The sequence below is a fragment of the Dreissena polymorpha genome, chromosome 13, assembly GCF_020536995.1.
Source record: "Dreissena polymorpha isolate Duluth1 chromosome 13, UMN_Dpol_1.0, whole genome shotgun sequence".
Lineage (NCBI taxonomy): Eukaryota > Metazoa > Mollusca > Bivalvia > Myida > Dreissenidae > Dreissena > Dreissena polymorpha.
The window spans coordinates 12,323,584-12,347,727 of NC_068367.1; the positions used below are offsets into that span (position 1 = coordinate 12,323,584).

Here is a 24,144-nt window from a genome sequence, read left to right on the forward strand (position 1 = left end):
GTATGAAAAGTACACCAGCCTGGACTCTAGGGCATATTGCCAGAAAGCAAACAGGGAGGTAAAGAAGAAGATGAAAGAGGCCAAGGAGGCATGGATTGAGGACCAATGTATCGTCTTCGAAAATAGAGATGACCGCAGGCAGCAGTAAGTAGGACAGAAAACTGAAGTGACCTCTACAACTACCCGCTTCAACCAGACTCCAGTCTCCTTCAGAACGACCCCAGACCAGAAGCGGACGACGAAAGTCCGTCCATACTTAAGGCAAAGGTGGAGGAGGCATTGCGAATTCTTACGGCAGGAAAATTTCCATGAGTGGACAACGTCCTTTCCCAGCAGATTAAGCACGGAGAAGGGGCAACGACTGCAGCAATTACGGCACGATGCCAAAGGATCTGGGAGAAGAAGTAGCCAAAAGATTGGACCAAGTCACTGGTCATAGCCCTACCGAAAAAGGGCAACCTGAAGTTGTACGAGAATTGCGCAATATCAGCCTCATCTACCATGCCAGCAAAGTCATGCTATGCATCATCCTTAATCGATTGGAAAATAAGGTCGAGGAACTGCTGACCGAAGAGCAGGCTGGATTCAGAGCAGGACGGAGCACAGTTCAACATATCTTCAGCTGCAGAATCATCGTTGAGAACAACCTGTAACAAACACCAACGTGAGCTCTTCCACAACTTCATTGACTTTAAGAAAGCTTTCGACCGCGTGTGGCTGGCCTATGGCATATTATGATAAGATTCAACATTTATAACGGGCTAATGCAACTCATTCCAGACCTCTACGGAAACGCCATCAGCGCAGTACTTCTCAACGGACAGCGGCGGCACTTCTTCAAGACATCAGTTGGCGTCCATCAGGGATGTCTGCTCTCTCCCGTCCTGTTCAACCTTTTCCTCGAGAAGATAATGCAGGAGACTCTCCATTACCACCACACCTCTAGCTCCATCGGTGAAAAGACCCATCTTCAACTCGAGATTCGCTGATGGCATTGACATCATGGGTGGCACCAGCAGTGAACTTCAATATCTTACCAACAGACTCTATGATAGAGAAGGAGCATAAGGGATGGTGGTCAGCACGGAGAAGTCGAAGATCATGGTGAACAGCACGACCATTACTAGTGCAGACATCACCATGAACGACGAGAAGCTATAAGAAGTGACCAGTACTTTCGCAACCCTGTCGTAGGAAGGTACAGTGCCGCTGAGGTCCGAATAAGAATTGCCGTGGCGGCCGCAGAGATGACTAGACTGAGCAGGTTGTGGACAAGTTGTTTCATCAGCTTCTCACCAAGTACTGGCTCTTAAAGTCCAGCGTAGTTTCCATCATACTCTACGGCTGCGATAACTGTTTTGGCAATTGGTCACTTGACATAAATAAAGGAACACGAACGTATGTATGATAGGAATGCAATACTGCTTGAGCAGCTAGAATGTCACTTCTTTATACTGGACGCCTCACGCGGACACAGAACGCAAAATACAGGCATTTGAACATAAATGTCTCCGATATAAGACAAAAGTTGATTTTTCGTATCAAACACATTTACAAATAATTACGAAACAAATGCAATGTTATGCTCTTTTAAGAACACAATCATCACAATTACACGTAAATTATTATATATACCGTTGAATGTTTAGAGCTGCTATATCCGACGCTTTGTCACTCTTGTCTTGGAAAAGCTTCTGTTGAACACTAGGCTCCAACATTCTAAAACACAAACGTTTGTCGTACTACTTGTCTTATGTTTTATGTTTTGTACCTAACATATTTTTTTCCTGCTTATTTATTTTATTTATTTGTGCACATTTCTTTTTTTCGAGAGAGTTACGTGTTAATTACATGTGTTAGTTAAATGTGTTGTTTGTTTAGTTTGCATGGAATACCATACAAATGTGCACATGAAGACATGTGTCAATTTTTTAATCGCTTTCAGGAATGGATCAAGCGTGTCTATTCAGAAGCGTTGTTTAGTGTGTACGTACTGATACATTCCGATCGTTTTTCGTTGACGTAATGCAATATATAGAAGTAAATTTGCAAATTGCTGTCCAAAAAAGCTTTTTTTTTTAATAAAAATTTATATAAAATAGTTTTCATGTTCATGGAGAATGTTTCATCAAAACCTACAATCATGAATTGAAATTGAATGTGATTATTAAAATTATAAAATTAAACACAACAATTAAATTAGTTTTAATCATTTCGTCAGTGCAGTCCATTAAAGATTAAAATAGGTCTCGGAATAAGACAATAAGAACACGTGTATATATCTTTATAAAGTTTGCTGTCTCTTTCCATGTGGGACTGTTTTATGATTGTGCATTATGTCCTTGAGTATAATTTTCTATTAGAATATAAGCAAACATTATTTTGAGTAAGGATAATTGTTCAAAGAGAGCATTACATATTTTTTTAGTGTGATTCATTTAATGAACCGGCCGTTTTGAACCATTGAACCGATTTATTTTGGGGTAGAAAACCGGTATACATAGTTGATGTATTTTGATCAGTTGTTTAATAGTTTTAATGGAAAAAAGCAACCTTGTTGTTTTAAAGTACATTCTTCCGCACTTAATCAGGACCCTATAGGAATAGCAATTATTAAGCCATTTTTGGGGCTTACTTCAAAACACGCCAATATGAATGTGTGTTTGAACAAGAATTAAAACAAAGTTTACAGAACGAAAATGACAGTTTATGACTCAAGGTGCCTGTACCACGTGACTTTTTCGGCTATGTGTGGGACAATCGGATGTCAACAAAAAATCGCTTCAGGTAACGTTTTTGATTATTTCTTCATTAATTCAAAACCATTTACAAAAAAACAAAGACGAGTGCCCGGTCATTGTCAAAATACACAACTATGTTAAGTTTGCGCAATATTAATTAAGTATTTTTTCCAAAAAGTGCAACCGCGTGTTTAGAAACACACGAAGTGAAATGCTATGTGTGGTTTATTTTTTCTTAAATCAACAAAAACGTTCATTATAATATTGTCGAAGGTTTAAAAAATAAGGCGGACATGGTTATTCTTCATAGATAAGCGACATACAATGCATGTTTGCGCAAATACATCTGATTCGGAGTTGGTGTATAAAAATGTAATAATGCTATGTGTGGGACACATTTTTGAAATGCTATGTGTGGTATACAAGAATTTGCTCGTCAGTTCTGCATTTAATCTGAACACAGTTTTGTAATAATCTAGAAAATATACTTCAGTTTGTACTGAAAATATATCAAATATCAAATAATTAAATGTTACATGATGTAATACTGAAGTAATAGTATGTTGTTGAAACAATTTATGTTAAACTGAACATAAATTTTAAATAAAACACACTGTATAATTTTATCCAATCAATTGTCTTTTTTAACAAACATGTTATGTTGAAAAATTATAATTTCTTTTGTTTACTTATTGTCTTTAAATAAATATCATTATTGATATTTCTGCCTGATTATCAAATTCGGTCCATTTTTTATAAATGAATGACAAAGAAATTAAAATCACTTGCTTTAAAATGGGTTTTACTTCTGTTGTTTTTCAGACTTGACAAGGATTAGTCGAAGGATTTGTAATGGTTTTAAGGTGCGAAGCTGTGTAAGAATTACATGAACACCATGTAACCACACGGAAGGTGTTATGCGGCAAGTTATTATCAAAACCACAGTGACAGAGACAGGGACCCAGCTTCATTCTGTGATGTTTACGGAAAGCTATTTCAACAAACTATGCAAACATACCATTTAATATATATTTTGGCATAATCAAAACAAAGTGTATGTATTTTTATGTGTGTATATTTATGGGTTTTGTATCTATGTTATTACTGAAATTGATTAGATGAATATAAAATCTGATTATGTATGTTAATAAAACAATTGTTTCATAACAAATAACAATATAAACCCAATGATGCTTGTTGGTGGTCTATTAAGTTCATTAAGTTTCCAATATCATCCCCATATGAATATCTTAAGTAAACCAAAATAAACACTTCATTAATAATAATATTACTTTAAAAACAGCATGCACATGTTACAATAGAAATTAAAGCACCAAATACATAAAGAAGTACATCAGTATTCGCAAAGTAATTGTAATCAGTCAATTTATGAATGTGCAAATCTTGCTATACAAACATATAAATGCTCCAATTAAGTCATAACAAATGATCATCACCAAAATGTCTTGACTTGGGGGGGGGGTATTATACCAACAAACATATTGAATTGTATTAATACTTCATGAACTCAATTTCAGACTAGAAATGGCGCGGCAGAGGCCGATGCGTATCCCCACGCCGCATGTTTGACCCAGGGGCGCCCCAGGGTTGGTAATGGGGCCATGCATAGTTGAGATGGACGGTATTGTCATAAGAGAAGTTCAGTATCAATTTAAAGTGAATTGGTGTAGAAATAAAGAAGTTATAGTAAAAGGCAATTTTGGGTGGGTGTGGCCTATGTGGGCGGGGCGCCCCAGGGTTGGTAATGGGGCCATGCATAGTTGAGATTAACCGTGTTGTCATAAGAGAAGTTCAGTATCAATTTGAAGTGAATTGGTGTAGACATGAAGCAATTATAATAAAAGGCAATTTGGGGTGGGTGTGGCCGATGTGGGCGGGGCGCCCCAGGGTTGGTAATGGGGCCATGCATAGTTGAAATTGACCGTATTGTCATAAGAGAGGTTCAGTATCAATTTGAAGTGAACAGGTGTAGAAATGAAGAAATTATAGTAAAAGGCAATTCTTGGTTGGGTGTGGTCTATGTGGGCGGGGCGCCCCAGGGTTGGTAATGGGGCCACACATAGTTGAGATTGACCGTATTGTCATAAGAGAGGTTCAGTATCGATTTGAAGCGAATCGGTGTAGAAATGAAGAAATTATAGTAAAAGGCAATTTTGGGCGGGTGTGATCTATGTGGGCGGGGCGCCCCAGGGTTGGTAAAGGGGCCATGCATAGTTGAAATTGACCGTATTGTTATAAGAGATATTCAGTATCAATTTGAAGTAAATCGGTGTAGAAATGAAGAAGTTAATGTAAAATAACCTTTAAAAAAATGAGTGAAAATCTCTGACCCGGCCCCACCCCAACCCCCATAACTATTGACCCAGGGGTTAGATCAAAATTCCATATAGTGCAGGGTCGCACATATGCTCATAGCTACAATGTGTGTAAGTTTCAAGGTTTTAGTGCTAATAGTGTAGGAGGAGATAGTGGCCAGGACGGACGGACGGACAGACAGACTGACGGAGGGACGGCGGATATACCCACAATATCCCCACGCGTTGGGATAATTAAATCTGAATAACTGAATATAGTTGAAGATGTTTAATGAAAAATACTCATTCGCTTCGGTCATGAAAGGGGGCTGCGAGATCTTGTTACCACTGCACCAAGTAATAAACATTAAATGTTGTTCAATTTGTTGAATTGTCAAATTTTTATTTAATGTTTACTTTGATTGTTTTCTTTCACTGCAATACTTGCACCATCTGGTAATAATACAAACAGTCTTTTAAACTTTTGAACATTTACTATATATATAACAACTTTTCATTAATCAAGATGTCAGTACGTCTCTTGAAGGTGCTTCCAAAAATATGTTAATCTCCCTGAAAAGAGCAACATACAGATGATATAAACTGTAAAACTTAAAAAATAAATAAATAATTGTCATGCGTGATATATAAGATAGCTAATAGGATTTAGATACGAATACATGATTTGCCAGAAAAATTGTTATTGATCCTATTGTCTATTTGTTAAATTATGCTGTATTATCTCTTTATGCTTATTTAACAACTATCGTTACGGTCTAATATGTTTACACATTCCTGCTAAAGAGCACACAACCAGAAGTTCAATAACACTTTTTTTGTAGTTTTGTTACAATTATATTCACATGACACCTTTCACAAACAATCCTGACGATTTTGTGTATTAAACAAGTGCATTAGTTGGCAGCAACAATTCACTGAAAATTCAACATTTTTTAACAATCAATTTTATAGAAACTCACAAGAAATGGTTTGCCGAAAAAGAAATATTTTCCTGTCCCGTGCATGGGTGGCTTTGTGTTTGGAGACTCCCGACTGTGTTTTTACCTCTCTACCACACTGTTCGCAAACAAATGGCATTCTACAAGTTAATAAATATGAATATAAATTATCGACAATCATGATAATTTTGAGTAACATGAACGTCGTGATTATCATATTTGAAGCGCGCAAAACAGTACCAACAATGTTTTATTGACCAACTGTTGTTATTTAGACAGACTTAAAATATTATTGACGTTTATGTCAATCTTTCGATTCTCTAAGTTTACTTTGTATACCACACATAGCATTTCAAAAATGTGTCCCACACATAGCATTATTATATTTTTATACACACACTCCGAATCAGATGTATTTTCGAAAACATACAATGTATGTAGCTTCTCTATGAAGAATTACAATTTCCGCCCTATTTTTTAAACCTTCGACAATATTATAATGAACGTTTTTGTTGATTTAATAAAATATATACCACACATAGCATTTCACTTCGTGTGTTTTCAATTACGCGGTTGAACTTTTTGGAATTTTTTTTTATTAATATTGCGCAAACTTAACAAAGTTGTGTATTTTGACAATGACCGGGCACTCGTCTTTGTTTTTTTTGTAAATGGTTTTGAATTAATGAAGAAATTATCAAAAACGTTACCTGAAGCGATGGTTTGTTGACATCCGATTGTCCAACACATAGCCGAAAAAGTAGCGTGGTACAGGCACCTTGTGACTATCCCATGCAATCTTAAAAAAAGCTTGCCTTTAAAAATCAAAGTTTAAACTTTTTTAATTTTCCCACTTTTCTAAATATATGAAGAATTAATAAACAGCAGCTATAAGATAGTATAACAGTTCGAATCTGACAGTAATTAATCTTAATTTCAATATGTTATGATCCATAATATTCAGGCCAACGTATCGCGGCTACATTATGCGACGAGAGTCCATGGCCAGCGTACAATTTACTAATATAAAAAGTATCAGTTTGAAAAGTCGCCTTAGGAAGTGAATTCATATCAACTAACCCAGTATGTACCTATATCTCACCTCCTACAAAAATGACCTAATCCGATTGGCTTAGAGCGGTCACGAACCCATGGGGTATTTTCCATACACCTCGAGTAGTTTCCATAACAACCGAGTTATCGAGTAGTCGGTTGAGATATAATCGTTACACCGTTAGTAACTGACGGTGTATGGGATATACACCCTCAGTAATTTAATACCATACTCGAGCTTTGCATACATCCCATACATCGTCAGTTACTAACGGTGTAACAAATATTACCTATACCTACAGCTGTCCGGACGACATCGATCTCTTCACGGCAATAGTGACAGAGCGAAGAAGTAACGGGGCCATCGTAGGGCCACTGGGCCAGTGTATCATCGCAGACATGTTCAAGCGTTTCCGCGATGGTGACAGGTTTTTCTTTGAGCGCAACGACCCTTTAATTGGCTTTACTGAAGGTAAACCACCACTAAATCATTGTTGATCTCTCCGCGTCATTCGAAAGTAGTGCATAGTTCTAAAAAGTTATTTTTCCCAGCTGGCATAGAGGTGGTTTATCAACCGCAGGTATGCTTTATGTGGTTATTTTCCATGTGTGTTTGCACCATGTGGATGCATCTCAGTGGAGAAAAGCTTGAAAGATGACTTTTTGGGGTATGTTTCATTTGGTACTGAGCTTAAGTCGAAAATTAAATGTCGAAACCATGTTGTTTGTCGGTGTCTTCATTCAAGGCATGTCTTTTTTTGTAATTTTCAAAAGAGGAAATATTCATATTGAACTGCCACGCATGCATAGTCAAAATTGAACATTGAACGTTTGTCATTTAAGTATTTGACCCTATGGGAACGGATTATGTGTAAACAAACGAAGGTTTGACAGACTAACACACGCGATAAGAGCGAGGAGCAGTATTTACTTGTTTAATCGATATACAGAGATGTTTGACAAATAGAAAGTGTAATCCCAGTAAAATATTCAGTTAAATAAAGAAGTAAACCGTCCGAAAGTATAATTATTTGAAAAAAAGAATGATATACAATTTCTATTAAACATTTTTTATCACATCATATCGATCTTGAGGTCAATATGTATGTTAATTTGATCACATTATAGCTCAACTGAATGCTATTAAGAAGATTAGCATGTCGTCGTTGATATGTATAACCACTCGGACGTCCACCATGCAAGACAATGCATTTTTGTTCAACACGAGGTACGTGCGCAAATCAGTAATTTAATAATAATATAATAGTTAACATAATCACTTTGTCTTAAATTAATGTTGAATTCCCCCTTAGAAATTGGTTTGACATTAAAATATAAGTAGATAAATAAAACAAAGCACTTATTGATTCGGTGAACTCATCAATCAAGAATTATCAGATACATGTATGACGTGTGTCGCATGTGAAAATTGAATTTTATTTAATAATGGTGGTAGCTCATTACATCTTAAAGATAGAACTCTTTCAACTGACCAGCGATTTTAATTCAAATAATTTTGGTTATTGGTGGTCAAACGGTGTTCTTTATGTAGCACATTCTACCGATTTTCGATTTTTTTCAAAAGACAAAAAGGAATATAAGTTTTAGATGTTTGCAACAAGCAATTTTGTGAAGTATTTCGAGAAAATCTAAGCAAGAGTTCTTTACAATACTCATGTTTAAACATGCGAGCTAAGCAAACTTTTCACTGACAAATAATTGATTATAACGTGTAGTAAAAACACTTTACAAAGACGTATTGTTATATTTATAAAATTTTGGAAACTATTAACGTTTATGCTATTACAATCATCATTGAAAACATGTATCAACTAATATTTCAGTAAAAAACCCTGCAGCGAATTCCCAGTACTTGACTTTGGTCTTTGGAAGCAGACTTAATGCAGTGCAGAGTCTCAACATTCCTTTTTCCACGGTAATCACTTTCGGAAGACGACCGGTTTCACCCTCGAGCTTGGGCTGTATTATAGAAAAGTATCTACCTGAATTTGTTCATATGTATTAAGCAACACTTTGGATTGGTCTGAAAGTCACAATAAAATATAACAGTATTGTTTAAGGTTGTTTTCTGTCGTTATGAGGCGTGTGTTGTTATATTAATAGTCGATGGATTAATGGTTTGTAACACGTCCAATATAGTTCACCAAAAATCGTAATTAAATCAAATAAATCGTGTTTTTTTTAAATATCGAGTTTACCGCAGTATTGCACACTTTGACTCATAATTGTTAATATAGTTTGCTTTATTTTTTATTATTAAAAAGAACAACACATTTTAAATAAAAGTTATGAATTGCGGCATTTTTATAAAAGTATTCATATGACAGTTAATATCAGGTTAACCTGACCTTGAGCAAACTCTTTAATTCCATACATCTTAAAACTGGTCACCACAAATATTCCGAATAGCATGTAGCTACTTAATGTTATATGTTAGGTAACCGGTTTAAATAAGTATAAAACAAATACGATTCTAAAGTGCGCAAAGGCTTAAATTCGCAACATTTAAACAATTAAGAGCATGCCCTAACGATTGATATATATAAAGCGATATATATGTTACAGTAAATATGTAATACTAGGAATTTAACGTAATTCCTGAACGACTCTGGGGTTTCTTCAAAAGACTGTTTCACCAAGGACTTCAAGACATGCCTGCTTTCTTCGGGGGTTTTAAGAAGTGACTAATTATATTAAGTCATTTCATAAAATCCATAAAAAGACTTAAGCTTTATTCGTAGTGTTAACTTCTTAATAAATATAATCCGAATTACATACAAACATCAATGTATGTGTCAGTTCCATGTTTGCGCGCATCACACTCTGTTTCTGAATACTTGGCACCGTTCGAATAGTTAACTATATCACTATCTTTGATGTTCGCATCATACTAATAACAACAGTTAACAAGTAGTGAAGCAGGTCGCCGTGGAATAGTGGTGATGGTGTCCGAATTGCGACCGAGTTGTAACGGGTTTTATCTCCACTGTTGGAGCGCTTATTTAGATTTCCCAAAGAAACTTAGCAATGGTTATACCCATGAAACGGACTCGAGAGCGTTTCAATAAGCCTTCGGCTATCGATGCAATCGAGCTTCAATAAATAAGTTTAAACTAACCGGTAGTGAATGTTTATGTCTTGCCATCTTCAGGCTTGATATGTTGAATATAGTCATGAGATGTCTTGCCATCTTCATGCTTGATATTTTGAATATAGGCATGAGATGTCTTGCCGACTTCATGCTTGATATGTTGAATATAGGCACGAGATGTCTTGCCATCTTCATGCTTGATATGTTGAATATAGGCATGAAATGTCTTGCCATCCTCATGCTTGATATGTTGAATATAGGCATGAGATGTCTTGCCTTTCTCATGCTTGATATGTTGAATATAGGCATGAGATGTCTTGCCATCTTCATGCTTGATATGTTGAATATAGGCATGAGTTGTCTTGCCATCTTCATGCTTGATATGTTGAATATAGGCATGAGATGTCTTGCCATCTTCATGCTTGATATGTTGAATATAGGCATGGGTACATCTTACTCGTGTATATACATATGTCTGAACGAAGTCTAGAATTTATCAGTTAAGATATGTATCACCGATATACGAAAAAGGCAAACCCTCGGTGTTTTCGCAAGCGAAATACCGAACTTTAGACTTTTATTCGTGTATGAGTTGCAAAAACATTACGGAAACTATAGCATGCTAGTTTCAATTTTATAGCCTCCAGGTCAATAGTATCGACCTAAAAAACCTTCTTATAAAAAGACATCACAAGGAGAACATTACGTGAATGAAAACTATATTGTGTACGTTTAAATACTTTATTTCACTTAAAGTTTTACCAACTTATTTAATACATTTAACCACTTATAATGTAATAACTTGAAACTTGTTTCGGATAACGTGACTTATTATGGTGGGATTGGGCAGTTAGGGTCGGAGAAGCATCGGTGCCAGTAAGCCTGTTGTTGTTTGACGTATGCCTCGTCATAGCACGTCATTGGTGGACAGCAAACGCCGCTTACTGGTCGGTAGCAAGCGAGACCTTTGGGAAAAAAAAACAACAATAGAAAATAAGGCTGGAAACTGTTAGATATGAATAACATTTTTAAATGCATGATCGATATGTCAAAACCAAATATTCAAGACAATATAAGTAACTAATCGTCGCAGTGCTAAGTACTCGAAAGAAATGCATTTAAGGGACTTATTATCCGTTGAATGAACAGACTCCGAAAAGGTAACATTGTGGAAAACTCATCAATTTAAGGGTACAAACACGATCAATACATTTAAAATCATTTCAAAACTTTACAGTGAAACATGTTGTGCATACAACTTATACAATGTTCAGTATATTAAGTAAACATTCACTTTGTTGTTTTTATTTCCTCTACGCGGAATACCAACCATTGTCACACTGGCAGGAATCATCACACACCTCCCCTTTCTGGGCCTTCCTCGTGCTGCACGTACCATTCACTTGCGAGTCGAAGACGGGTCCGAAGTGGCCCATGTGCTGATCGGTTACCACCTGACCATCGTCGCTTCTACAGCACATGCCAGTGCCGCACTCGTGAGAATTAAGGCAGGCCAGAGTGACCTGGTTACTTAGCTACAAAAGTTAGAGCTTAATGTATATCAACACTTGAATTGAATAATGCCTGTGTGATACTCGTCGGCTGTTATATGGAGCATGTTATTATTATATCAATTTTCAATAATGACTGCTTTTTACGCTATACATAAATACGCTATACATGTTTGTTCCGCATCAGACTGCCCTACGCTTTAACATACATATTTTAAATGATGTTCGTGTTAATAAGACGAGTACCGAATGTTTAACTTATTTAGAGAGAAAACCACGTATAAATGGTACTCACCAGCCCCACGGCCTATAAAGAAAAGAGTTAAAGTTTGTAACCAATCATATATGTTCAATTAACGATACAGAAACCTATTATATTTTTAATTTCGCGAGTGTTCAGAGAAAACAATATGTTCGCCGTTTGAATACTCATAACAGATATTTGAAGCTAATATAACCAGTAACAAAGTATAACATAAATGATTAGTATCAGACTCACAAGTGACACTAATACTCGGCATGACAGTGAGGTTTTTCAAATTCGTACATAAATTATTGATATGCATAAATTATCTTTTATTAAATAAATTCATTTTATTATATGTTCCTTTAATAATTAACTAATTGCTTTTGTTAGAAATGGATATATTGAACAAATCATTTATTTTATCATTTGAACCTTATAAACTACAAAAAGTACGTACCAAATATAGTAATGCTTCAAGCATCGCAGGAGTAATGTCTCTGAAAGAACAATGCGGTCAAATGTTCCAATTTAAATCAAGCCTGCACGATATCATGTGTGTCTTATCTTAAAGTCATTAATGTCCTACCTTTGGGACAATTATTATTTTCACTCAAGGTCTGAAGTTTTATCAATTTACTCCAAAGTTTTCTTTCGTTTTCTTTCCTTAACTGCTTCTAACTGACTACCAGTGGATTATTTCCGAATAAAGAAGTTCCGTCGTTTATTTATATATATATTTCATATGAAAATAGCGTCAGATAACATGAAACAAACAATGTATAGATATATATACAATATACAAGATAAGTATTGATGCAAAGCATCAAAGGGCGTCGGGAATTTCAGTGTAAAAGGCACTCAATGAAGTTATATGGAACGATTTTTTTCTGCTGTAAATATTAATATATTGGCCGATTATTTTAAACAAAATAGAAAAAGATACTGGTATAACCATTATCTATGATTTTGTGTTATAACCCCCAAATAACCATTATCTATGATGTTGTGTTATAACCCACAAATAACCATTATCTATGATTTTGTGTTGTAACCCCCAAATATTTCATAGTTCATTTTATTTACATTGGTTTCCTTTTATTTTACTGGCATCCGTGTGCAGTTTTCATTAATGGAACAGAACTGTGTAGGTTTTAAAAAATCTGCTTCATCTTGTAAGCGTAATTTCATATTTTTCTCAACTTCGAGAGGAGATGATTCTGAACTTATTCTTACGTTGCTCATTTACGATAGGGGTTGAGTACTCATTGATATGAAAACACTGTTAAAGTTTTAATGTGTTTACGACCCCCCCACCCCCCCCCCACCCTCTCACACATATATTTCATGGGCATAATAAAAACAAAAAATGGTTACAATAAAACAGCATATTTATTTGAACTAAAATGTCTACATCAAAACAAAAAGTTAACATAGTCGATTTAAATGTAAACCCGGAAGTTTAAACGCTGGATAGTGTGCGGGGTTAAAGTTCCATACCAAAGGGTTCATACCACTGGCAAGATACGGGGCAGGCCTGCGGCCTTCTACATGTGGTTCTTAAAAAAAAAACTGAAGAAGGACTTAATAGTAATGAGACTGGGGTGCTGTGATGGTGCTCCTCATTGATAAGCGGCTGCTTCCTTTATCAAGACTCATTATTACAATTAATAATACGTGTCGCGCTTCGCGCTCTATAGCGCCTTTATTAGCAACTATAGGTGGTTGCTAGGATAGTGGAACAAAGAAGGTTTTAATGTGTTTACGAACCCCCCACCCTCTCACACATATATTTCATGGGCATAATAAAAACAAAAAATGGTTACAATAAAACAGCGTATTAACTTAAACTAAAATATCAACATCAAAACAAAAAGTTAACATAAAACACACAAAAATAATTTGATTCTACTGGGGCTCGAACCTTGGACCTCTCACTTGTGAAGCGAGCGTGTAACCACTACACTACGGAACCGCTTGAAAAATCACCTTCTAACTAAGATATAAATAAGTGACTGTAGTGTAACGGTTATCAATAACGCAATAAACCGTGTAGTCGCTGTCGTCTTGTAAAATTGAAGAAAATACGCGTTAACCAAAGCTCGAACAGCAAAATTCTGCGCAATTGTTAGAAAAACCACAAAAAAAATTTTTGATTATGTTTTGTTTTTATACAAAACCAGAAGGTTTCACCGGTTCGCGTATTTGCCCAGTCCCTGTGATCTTTTATTATTGCCCAGTCCCTGTGATCAGTTATTAATTAAAAGTATTAGCTTTGCGTTATTGGCAATAAATGTTGTAGTAAATATAATAGGCACAAATGCAGTACTATTTACAATAATTTACACAAAAAATCACCACTATGCAAGATATTCTTAAAACAAAAATATATACATTGATCCGTAAAATGACTTCTCCTCCCATAAGCGAAAAAAAACGTATTAATACTAGTCGCCGCACTTCAGTGCGACGCCAATAATGTATATACAGCAGCAGAGATACGTATTACTCGTGTTTACGTTTCGATCTCAGAGCCGACAATAGCAGCTCGATATTTGCGTTTCAGACAGACAGACAGACAGACAGACAGACAGACAGACAGACAGACAGACAGACAGACAGACAGACAGACAGACAGACAGACAGACAGACAGACAGACAATAACAGGATACTGTCCCATCGTTTTGTAATATATCAGGCGAGGCTTAGAATAATATAACGGCGAGGCTTGCCGAGCCGTTATTTTATTCGTGCCGAGCCTGATATATTACAAAACGATGGGACAGTAACCTGTTTTTCTGTTTATCATACCACATTTTCCATAAAATCTGCAAAACATTCCATTTTTTATATTTCAAATGTACGGATCCCCGCTGATTTTGCTGATCCGGATTTTACACGTTGACATACATGTAGCAACGGCGTTCGAAAAGACGACACGAATAATCGCCTATTTTTAACATCGTATATAGAAAAAAGTTGAAGAGCACACCCGCTTTGATTATAAACATCTTGAATTGGACAATGGACTGCAGCGACAAATTTAATCGAAGAACACACTTCACCGAATAGTTTGGAGACGCCATTTTGGAGATGTGTATTGAAATTGACATTTTGATGATGGTGTCTATATTGACATAAGCGTGTTAACTCGTTTGTTTAAAAAGTTGAGGATTAGCATACACTTATCATTTGTCTTAACTTTATGTGCATCACTTGCGAGTGCAATGAATATCGATATTTAAGATTTATTTCCGATTGATGACGTCATATACATGTAACTTCTGCAGTGCGGGCTGTGGTGATTTTTTTAAAAAATATACGTTTTTGTGATTTATGACTTTAAACTAGAATAAAATATGTACGTTCTTGGTATCAAATTGTTTGTTTTGTTGAACCTGATTCATGTTGATAGAAATTGTTGACTTTATTACAAATCTTACGTAACTCCAAACATTGACTGGTATAAGATCTTCCTGTTGACCATGATATAAAAAAAATATATCAGGCAACGTTAGTCTATATCAGGAAGATATCGATGCGGTGGTATGACTGAATATTTATCTATTGAAATAAATGATTTAAGCCATGGTTTTTAGTGTATAAAAAAAACGATTACGTTATCAAAATTTATACAATAATACAAATATGCACATTCAGATGACTTTTCTCTATAAATCTTTTAAATAAATATTTATCCATAAGAAAAGTTTTAATGTTTCAGCTGTTAATGACATTTTTTTAAAGAATCATCCATATCACTATTATCCGATGAGAAACTCACCTTCTTGCAGCGTGTGGCGTTTCACGTATTCAAACCCTCTTTCCTATATATTGTTTAACGAGAAACAAAGGCCGTTTAATTATTGTCGTCCATCTTTTTGGAGATTCATTAAAAAACGAGCCAGTGACACTTCCGAGATTGTTGCGGTAAGGGCCGGATTTTTTTAAATACTGCATAAATATTGAAGTTATAATTTTTAACGGATTAAGATTAAGAAAAAATGCGTATTGTCGATTAAGTAGCTATTATTGCTTTTTTTTCCAAAAGATGAGGAGCAAATGCCATGGTGGTGGCGCTGAGATCAGCATATGGCGCAAATGCTATAAATTGACATGTTTCTACGTAATATGTTTGAGGGATGTGCACTCCTATAACTGTCGATTTTTTTACGCACGTTTTGACATACATAGCTATAATAATCGGCATGTCTGTAAAAAGTTGAAATGTCTCTTAAGTTGTAAACATGCAACCCATGAGGTATATAGCGCAGCGTTGAGCTCATATTCAAAAGAATCATTTTGATCCCAGCCGAACAAACAAATAAACAGCATAAACGCCAAAAATGGCAATATGCCTCGGCGAGAAATCTAATAAAACTCCGTATTAAGTTGCCGTTCTCGTGTGAAAACTCACCTGGTACTTTACAGCAGTAGAAGTCCCATACCCTGTATACCCGGTCCCACAACCATCGATACGAATGCTCTTCATACCGTGAATATAGCCATCGTCCGGGCATCGAAATCGGACAGGGTTGTTGTCGAACTTTTTTTCTCCAATCATGTTGTATAAATATGGGAATAACTCCAGAAAAATAATAATGAGACGAATTCCAGTTATAATACGAATTGAAATTATTCATTACAAAAAAAAACAGTTTCCTTTACAATACCGGAGAAAACATACAACGCATAATAAAACTCCAGAAATATTAACAAGAACTTTTTTTCCATATTGAGTCAAGTGACCAATCGCCAAAATACTAATGAAAAACACGTTTCAACATCCGATAGTCTGTAATCAATGCAAGTGACCGAAATTCGACCCATATAATACAGGACAAAACATGCAACACAACATGTAACTTCAGAAACATTATTTGGAGACCTTTTTGATAACAACCGCTTGTTTTTACAATTGGCAAATAGCTTATGCAAAACAAGACAAAATTATAACACATCACGACAAATGTCCTGAAAAACTGACGTATTGACTTTTAGAAGGAATATTCCCCTTTTAATGTAAGTGTTTCTGTTATTTTTTATGCAATTTCAGTATATGCATTTATATTTTTGTTTACATACTAAAGTTATTCACTCATCATTACGTCCAGAAATGACGTCATTGCATGAGACGTCTAATTCTGACCTTTCTTGTGGCGCTTTTTTAGCACGCTGTCTGAGCACAAATAAGCTGGTTCTTGTTCGGACGCTTTAAGATAGTAGAATTGGAACAAATCACAAAGGGGTTGGAAACGATCCTTTAGTTGACAAAACAGGCATTCATCAACAAGCCAACTACATTTAAATCCTTATTAAAGGAAATATACCATAAATGTTTCTTTAAAAATAAGCTTTCGTGTTACGAAGCGACTTACTTAGTACCAAACAAGGACAAATGCACGAAGGACGGTGTTGTTTCGCTTTAGGTGAGTAGAAGTGTATAAACAGTTCATATTATAGTTCATAGTATATAAATGGGTCCCACAAGTCACGCTACAGATTATTTTGGCCTTTCCTTCATTATTTTGGGCGTATCATTTTAGCATCAAGTTCCACTCAGATTGACTTTTTCAAAGACATTTCTGTGTATCTGTTATAAAGCATTTCAACTTATTCTGTATGATGGGTACAACAAGTCAATTTACTTTAAAGTCGATTTAAAGCACTCGTTGAAAACACTTTGTTTGTAAGTAAATCAATGAAATAAAATTAGTACCCGTTATTTTTTTAACTAATATCATGCTATATAAACGATTTAATAAGTTAAAGATATAACGTTACATTTGAATATTGCGTTCGTCTTGCATACACGCATCGCCATTTTTACTACAATATTTTATGTGACTTCATGTATACTTACCGTCGAGAAGTTTTAATGCCCATGTATGACCTATGCACAGCAATATTTCATATTTCAGGCAAGTTTGTAGACCCAACTTATCCTTGAACGTCGTGTGGGTGCTTCCCCCGGAGACAACTATCAGGTCAGGGGCGAGCTCCTGTGGTCCGGCTCTTCAGTCTTCCTATGAAGGCGATGTTGCGCACGGTGCCAATGCGCCGCAGTCTTATGTCCGGCATTGACGTGTCCCGTATACCATCGATTCCACTCGTAAGTGTTATTTTAGTGTGATGATCTCCGGGTGAAATTGGTTTGAGAACGCTAGAACTTTAAATTGCTATTCAAAGGATAAGTGCGATTTTTGCACACGAACATCACTTGCGAATCAAATTGTAAGATATTCTTGCCTTTAAAGATCAATATATTTTAAATAGACAGAAGCAGTAAAATGAGCCGCGTCGAGCGACTTTGGGTTTATACCATATGCATCCAGTTTCGCTCCAGACCAACCTGTGAATTCGATTACCCTGTCTATAAATTTTGTGATTTCATTAAAGGAGTGCGAATGCGCAGACTAATCAGGAACTACGTTGGTCGCAATAGTCATAATGCCCATGTTCGTATGACGCGACTCTAATATCTTCAAACTTTAATGACCAGCATTTTTGTATGTTCATCATGCCATCTTCCTGCAGCCAGCGGGCGTCAACTAGCCCAGCAGTGATTCCAACTCTCGTCGTCACACCTCGACATTTCCAAGACATTCAAGCACATCTCGAAATGAAGCAGGAAGCATATGTCAAAGAGCAGGTCAAAGAGCAGCAAGTCCTGAGCTATAAAAAGTCTAAGAAGAGCTCTACGCTATGTATAAAAAGCTTTAAGAAGTCAAAGAAAAGTTCTAAGAAGTCTTAGAAAAGGTCTAAGATGTCTAAGAAGTGTAAGAACAAGTCTAAGATGTCAAAAAACTCTAAGAATTCTAAGAAAATGTCTTAAATGTCATAAAGAAGCTCTAAATAGTCTGACAAAAGCTCTTAAAAGTCTTAGAGTTCTCAGATATCTAAGAAAAGCAGAAAACAAGAGAATTCTTAGAAACATGGCTATCACGTCTCTTAGACCAGCATAGATACGTATTACTCATGCTTAAGTTTCAATCTCAGAGCTGACAATATGTTCATAGCAGCTCGATATTTGCGTTTCACCTTTGAATGTCGACGTCGATGCTGCGTCAAAATTCAACATAATTTGATCGCGAGGTTCAAGATTATCTTGGATAACAGAGATTACATGATATTCCTATCTGCTTAATATACACGGTACGCCATTAAATGGAGACGTCAGTGATGGCTTGAAATTCAGTCAAGCTCGAAATTCGTAGTTCATGTTAAATTTCAATCGGAGAGTTAACACGATATTCTCGCCAGCTCGATATACAAGGTTCGCCTTCGAAGGTCGACGTTTACCCTGGTTTAAAATTCAACCTAACTGCGTGTGATGTTTGAATTTCTATCTTCGAGCTAGCATGATATTCGCACTACCTAATTATTACGGTTCGATTTTAAATATTGAGGTCAGTGCTAGAAAGAAATTAAGCATTATTTGAGAATTTATTTAAGATCTAAAAGCTGTCACTGTATAAGCACCAGCTCACTATCCCGTTTGACGTTTAAATATCGATGACAGTGCTTGCTCAAAAGTCAATCTTCATCGATATTCGAAGGCAAGCAAGGTATTTCACACTAAGGCTCTTCAATGACGGAAAACTTGCAATAAAGTATTTAATAACGTTATCAGTTACAAGTAATGTTTGTTAATTACATGTTAATGTTGTACATATGTTTGAATTAAGCACTTTTCTTTCGAAAACATGATCCGAAAAAGAATACGGTAGGCACACAATATAATGGTCGGTAGATTCAGTTAAAACATCTTGCTCCGTCTAATGAATGTATTTAGTGGCAAACCATTAGGGTCTCTTATGATTTATGTTTAACATGTTTGTATCTGTTTGGTTGCAAACATGATGGTGATTGGCCATTCCACGAGAAAATCTGCTTAAGTGACATCAGTGATGTATTTTTTTGCAACTGTTTTTTTTTTCATATGTGTTTTTACCATAACAATATAAAATGAAGAATTTAAACGATACACATATAAAACATTTTAGTTGCAAATAAAAATGTAATTGCAAAAATTAAACATACAAAATCGATTCATAAATTCTTAAATAGTAATAGTGTCATTAATTCAGATTGTTCGTGGAATTGATTATGCAATAACAATAATGATACGGTACTAAGAGTCGTTCTATGTTCCTCAAAGATTTGTTTTAAGATGTGGCCATAAGCTTTACCAATAATTTATATCCCATACCATGGCATTAAATCTAACTTGGGTTTCAAATGTAAAAAAGATTGATACACAAATTTGAGTAAAATATTATATTAAAACAAATATCATTGGAAGTATGCGTTTTATTTACGAGTCAGTGTAAGGAAATTGTATATGTATATGAAATAACACCAGAGATGTCATAATTTTATCGGTAACTGTACGTGTAGAGATGTACACCTTAATAATCATAACAATATATTTTAATCTTTGAAAACAGCACTTAATTAATTCGCAATGAATTATTTGCGTTAAATTATTAACTTTGTATTCAGAATGATGGCTTTGCTAAATCTTTAACCAACAATAATTTCGCCTCCGTGAAGAATTCGGCATACTTCGTAGGCGAAGCGCCGATCTCTGAAAGTAAAAATCAACCTAGTAGAGATTAAGTTCACACGCATGTATATAAAACTAAACATGATTAGTTCCACCGTCTCAATATGTAAACTAAGATAATAATGATTTTTAAAAATACCATATGCTTTCAATATTAATCTAAAGTTATGAATTGGAAGTTGTTGCACACTTAAAAACGAACTTTGCATGGCAGGACTGGTGTTATTGCTATTCAGGGAACTGACCACCAAAACAGTGCAACAAAACCGCTTCATACATACATGTTATATAATATAACATATATCATCTGAGCCTTGTGGTTTAAGAGGAAACGATTTCTTAATACTGTACTATATGACAATATAATTAACATGGTAACCCTTAGGGCGCGACGAGTGTTTATCGCAGGGGAATCATTGGACTAGAATTTCAGAGGACTATTGTGCAATATAACAAAACAAATATAATATCCCTTAACATATAGTTTTAGATAAGTTATTTTTAGAATATTTTATATAAAAAATCAATATTATTTACCATGTATAAGTTGCAAAACGGGCATATTTTTTGTGTTTTTTTTTCAAGTAAGATGATACAAATTGCACATGCACAACACCAAATCATTAGGAACGAAACCAGCAAGTTAAAAAATGTAGGAGAACGCATTCGGAAATCTACGGACTGACAGACGCACCAACAGACGGACAAACAGCCAGACAGACGGACAGGCATCCATTACTACCGCTTTAACTTGGTAACGGAGCGTATTACTAGTGATACTCGGAAACTAACAACATATCAGGGACTTACTCGTGGTGGTTGTCATGCTCTGACGTCACGCCTACCATCACGTGTTCAGCGGGCACATAGTAGCTCTGGTCGCCATCCAAATCATTTGTCCAGCCGGTGTGTTCACAGCTGATCATGTGGATTTCTGTAGTCGATTAGAAAAACAGTTATATACAGGAATTAATGATGACAGTGTGTGAACCACAGTATTATTTTTTCACTTTTTGCACGCTCGCTCACAGTGAGAAAATTGTATATATTTATTGTATATATATTTTAAACAGTTATATATCAGAATCCTAAATGGCAGTGTATATCACAGGGAACAGTCTCAGTCTTATTATATTTTAATATACGAAATTGTGAGCATAATAATGTATATTATCAAAAGGAGATCTTTCCATGGGAGTTTGAAAAGTTTTTGCTTACTTAAAAGCTTGTCATCATTTTTCTACACCTAAATGTATCGTAATTGTCTGATAAATTCAATAACAAACACATAAAAACACCCTTTTATGAATGGTCTATAACTGATCAGTATTCGCATATACTTTTTGCATGCACTAAACTATAAATTAAGAACAAAAATTGACAGAAAAACAATTAGGCGTAACTTTACACGCCCATTGTGTGCCCTAATAAGATGTGTTATCTTGTGTTCCTATTTTGGAATTATGCAAATATCTCACTGTTAGACATACCTTACAGTAAATAATGTTAACATACAATTTCAGAAATAAATGGCAAACCAAAACAATATTCAGTCCAATCTTTCCCAGTCTATGCTCCTCTTTAGATCTATTGCCTCTAAAAATACATGTCACGCAAATTATAGTTTTCCTGTATCACAGTCTTATATATCGAGGTGACTACACGTGTTTGTCAATTTTACATCTTTGTTCCGATATATAACTGTATGTAAACTGTAACTGTGTGTATTGTAAGTAATATCATATAAGTGTCGTAAACTTGTGCTTTTAAACGCATACAATTTAGATACCTAACTGTTCGAACCCTACCTGGAATCTTGCAGCAGTAGAATCCCCATATCCGGTCTTCGTGGTGGTTGTTGTGCTCGCTCCTCATGCCATGTATGAAGCCGTCGTCCGGACACCGAAAGTGGACCGGCTGATCAAAACTATTCACATACCCTGTGTTCAAATTTTTCCCGTTAGTTATTTATATTTTCAAATAACCATATTATGTGGTTTTATTTTTAAATACAAATGCATGTGTTGTAATTAATTATAGGCTAAGTTTGCGGTTCGGCATTCTCGGTAAATACCCGCACAGTTTGGTTTCACTGTTCTAATGAGGTGATCATAGTTTTAACAACGGTTTGTGTTAAGAATTGTCTACATGTAGATTGTTAATGTAATTATTCATTTAAAAAAGGCATGCTGATAGACAGTATAAATTAAATTCTATATTTTACAACATACTTGACATAATGTTCGGTATTTGTAAAACAATATCAAAACTTCAACTCCCATCATTTATTCGGACCATTTTGTCAAGTCAGACATATGACATTATTTCATTTCTTGTTATTTCCAGTTTATAAAATTTGATTCAACTTGTTTTAGTATTTATAAAACTTTTTCGGAAGGTTTGTACGAACATACGTGTTTTTGTATTTTCCTTCAGTAATTTAATAACTATGGTATTGTTATTTTAGTATATGTTCATTATCTATTGACTCTATTCGTAGTACAATAGTATGATGTGGTACAAGGGCATAGGACGAATCATATAATTTAACATAATACTGTCGCAGTGGTGGCCAAAACAGGCCTTGAGTGCCTAAGAACACCAGTCAGTTTATGATTTTATTGGACATAAATCAAATATCCATCAGTATTTTTCACAAATACGTGTATTTCAGTCCCGAAATATGATGAAATCCTTCGTTGTTATCTAGTATATATAATTTATTAAAAGATGTAGAGAAAAGGCTGGGTTTTTTGCTCTTTAAAGCGATTTTACTATTTCTAATGCATTGGTGCGCAATTGAACATCGCAGCTCTGTTGTAATATTTAAAATACATAGTTAAGTCTAGTTCACTTACCGGAATACGTGCACGTTGTTGTCGAATCATCATAGCCAGAAACGACGTCACTGCACGTGAAGTCAAATTGTCGATCTTCCTCGTGATTGTGATGCTGGCTTATCACGTGATTGATGAACTGGTTTTTGTTTGGACATTGGTAATCTAGCAATTGGTCCAGATTATTTTGCCATCCATTGATGTGCTGCACTACGCATGCGCATACGAGGATTAGCAATGGTAGACTCATTCACTGGCAATCAAAAATGGCATTACAAATTCATACTTCGACGTGTGGATACTTTGTTTTTGTGTGTGATTTATATACCCGATGCGAACCAAAGGTCGAGGTGGAAGCGTGTTTTAAATACATGTATTTGCATATAAAGTGTGTGTAAAAAAACATCTCGAAGTATATGTTTACTTATATAAACGCTTCGTATGTTTAGATAATAATATATTACCTACCGCTGGGAGTGTTATGTTTAACTTGTTGTATCAGGTAATATACTAGCACGCTTATTTAATGTAATTGTGCACCTATTCCCATTCAATTCAAGAACACTTTAACTTGTGAAACTATAGAAGCAAGAGATGAATGAATCTACGATTGTATCAGCTTCGAAATAGTTTTTACTTTTGAAATGCACTTTAAACGTTGATATAATTTAAATAACGTTAACCTTAGTCAAAAGTCCATATGTCTTAAATAGCATTCATACCTTTTTGTCGGAGCACTCGTCTCACCTAGAGACAATTGTGGTCTGAGTTTCAAATGTTCAGTAAGTGTTCTAAATCTTAT

The 24,144-nt window shown here is 35.3% G+C and overlaps 3 protein-coding genes across 3 annotated transcripts in view; 1 reads left to right on the forward strand and 2 right to left on the reverse strand.

The window, feature by feature from the left end:
* Positions 1-380: 380 nt before the first annotated feature.
* On the forward strand, positions 381-9,049 carry LOC127855958 (peroxidase-like). Its single transcript, XM_052391896.1, has 4 exons — positions 381-649; positions 7,371-7,540; positions 8,197-8,296; positions 8,913-9,049. Exons 1-4 carry the CDS (start codon positions 381-383, stop codon positions 8,968-8,970), a joined length of 597 nt encoding a protein of 198 aa, XP_052247856.1. The 3' UTR covers positions 8,971-9,049.
* A 1,853-nt stretch (positions 9,050-10,902) lies between these two features.
* On the reverse strand, positions 10,903-12,434 carry LOC127855596 (uncharacterized). The gene is made up of 4 exons (XM_052391339.1): positions 12,396-12,434; positions 11,987-11,998; positions 11,511-11,715; positions 10,903-11,145 (listed from the first exon to the last, which is right to left on the reverse strand). The coding sequence occupies exons 1-4, from the start codon at positions 12,417-12,419 to the stop codon at positions 11,012-11,014; spliced, it is 375 nt and encodes a 124-aa protein (XP_052247299.1). The 5' UTR covers positions 12,420-12,434; the 3' UTR covers positions 10,903-11,011.
* Positions 12,435-20,234: 7,800 nt separating this feature from the next.
* LOC127856284 (hemagglutinin/amebocyte aggregation factor-like) overlaps positions 20,235-24,144 on the reverse strand; it is a 3,916-nt gene continuing 6 nt past the window's right edge. Inside the window, exons 1-5 of the mRNA XM_052392388.1 lie at positions 24,065-24,144; positions 23,364-23,595; positions 22,314-22,445; positions 21,316-21,439; positions 20,235-20,526 (exon numbers count right to left, since the gene is read on the reverse strand). The exon at positions 24,065-24,144 is cut by the window's right edge and continues 6 nt beyond it. Of these exons, the coding sequence (XP_052248348.1) occupies positions 20,463-20,526; positions 21,316-21,439; positions 22,314-22,445; positions 23,364-23,592 (549 nt within the window). The 5' untranslated portion in view covers positions 23,593-23,595; positions 24,065-24,144 and the 3' untranslated portion in view covers positions 20,235-20,462. The remainder of the gene's footprint in view (positions 20,527-21,315; positions 21,440-22,313; positions 22,446-23,363; positions 23,596-24,064) is intronic.

Excerpts from the sequence above, each read along its gene's own strand:
- LOC127855958 (XM_052391896.1), top strand. The coding sequence starts at position 381 with ATGCCAAAGGATCTGGGAGAAGAAGTAGCCAAAAGATTGGACCAAGTC. Across the intron at positions 7,541-8,196 it reads TTTAATTGGCTTTACTGAAG|CTCAACTGAATGCTATTAAG; the intron begins GTAAACCACCAC and ends ATCACATTATAG. Across the intron at positions 8,297-8,912 it reads GCATTTTTGTTCAACACGAG|TAAAAAACCCTGCAGCGAAT; the intron begins GTACGTGCGCAA and ends CTAATATTTCAG.
- LOC127855596 (XM_052391339.1), bottom strand. The coding sequence starts at position 12,419 with ATGCTTGAAGCATTACTATATTTG. Across the intron at positions 11,146-11,510 it reads TTCCTGCCAGTGTGACAATG|GTCTCGCTTGCTACCGACCA; the intron begins GTTGGTATTCCG and ends TTTTTCCCAAAG.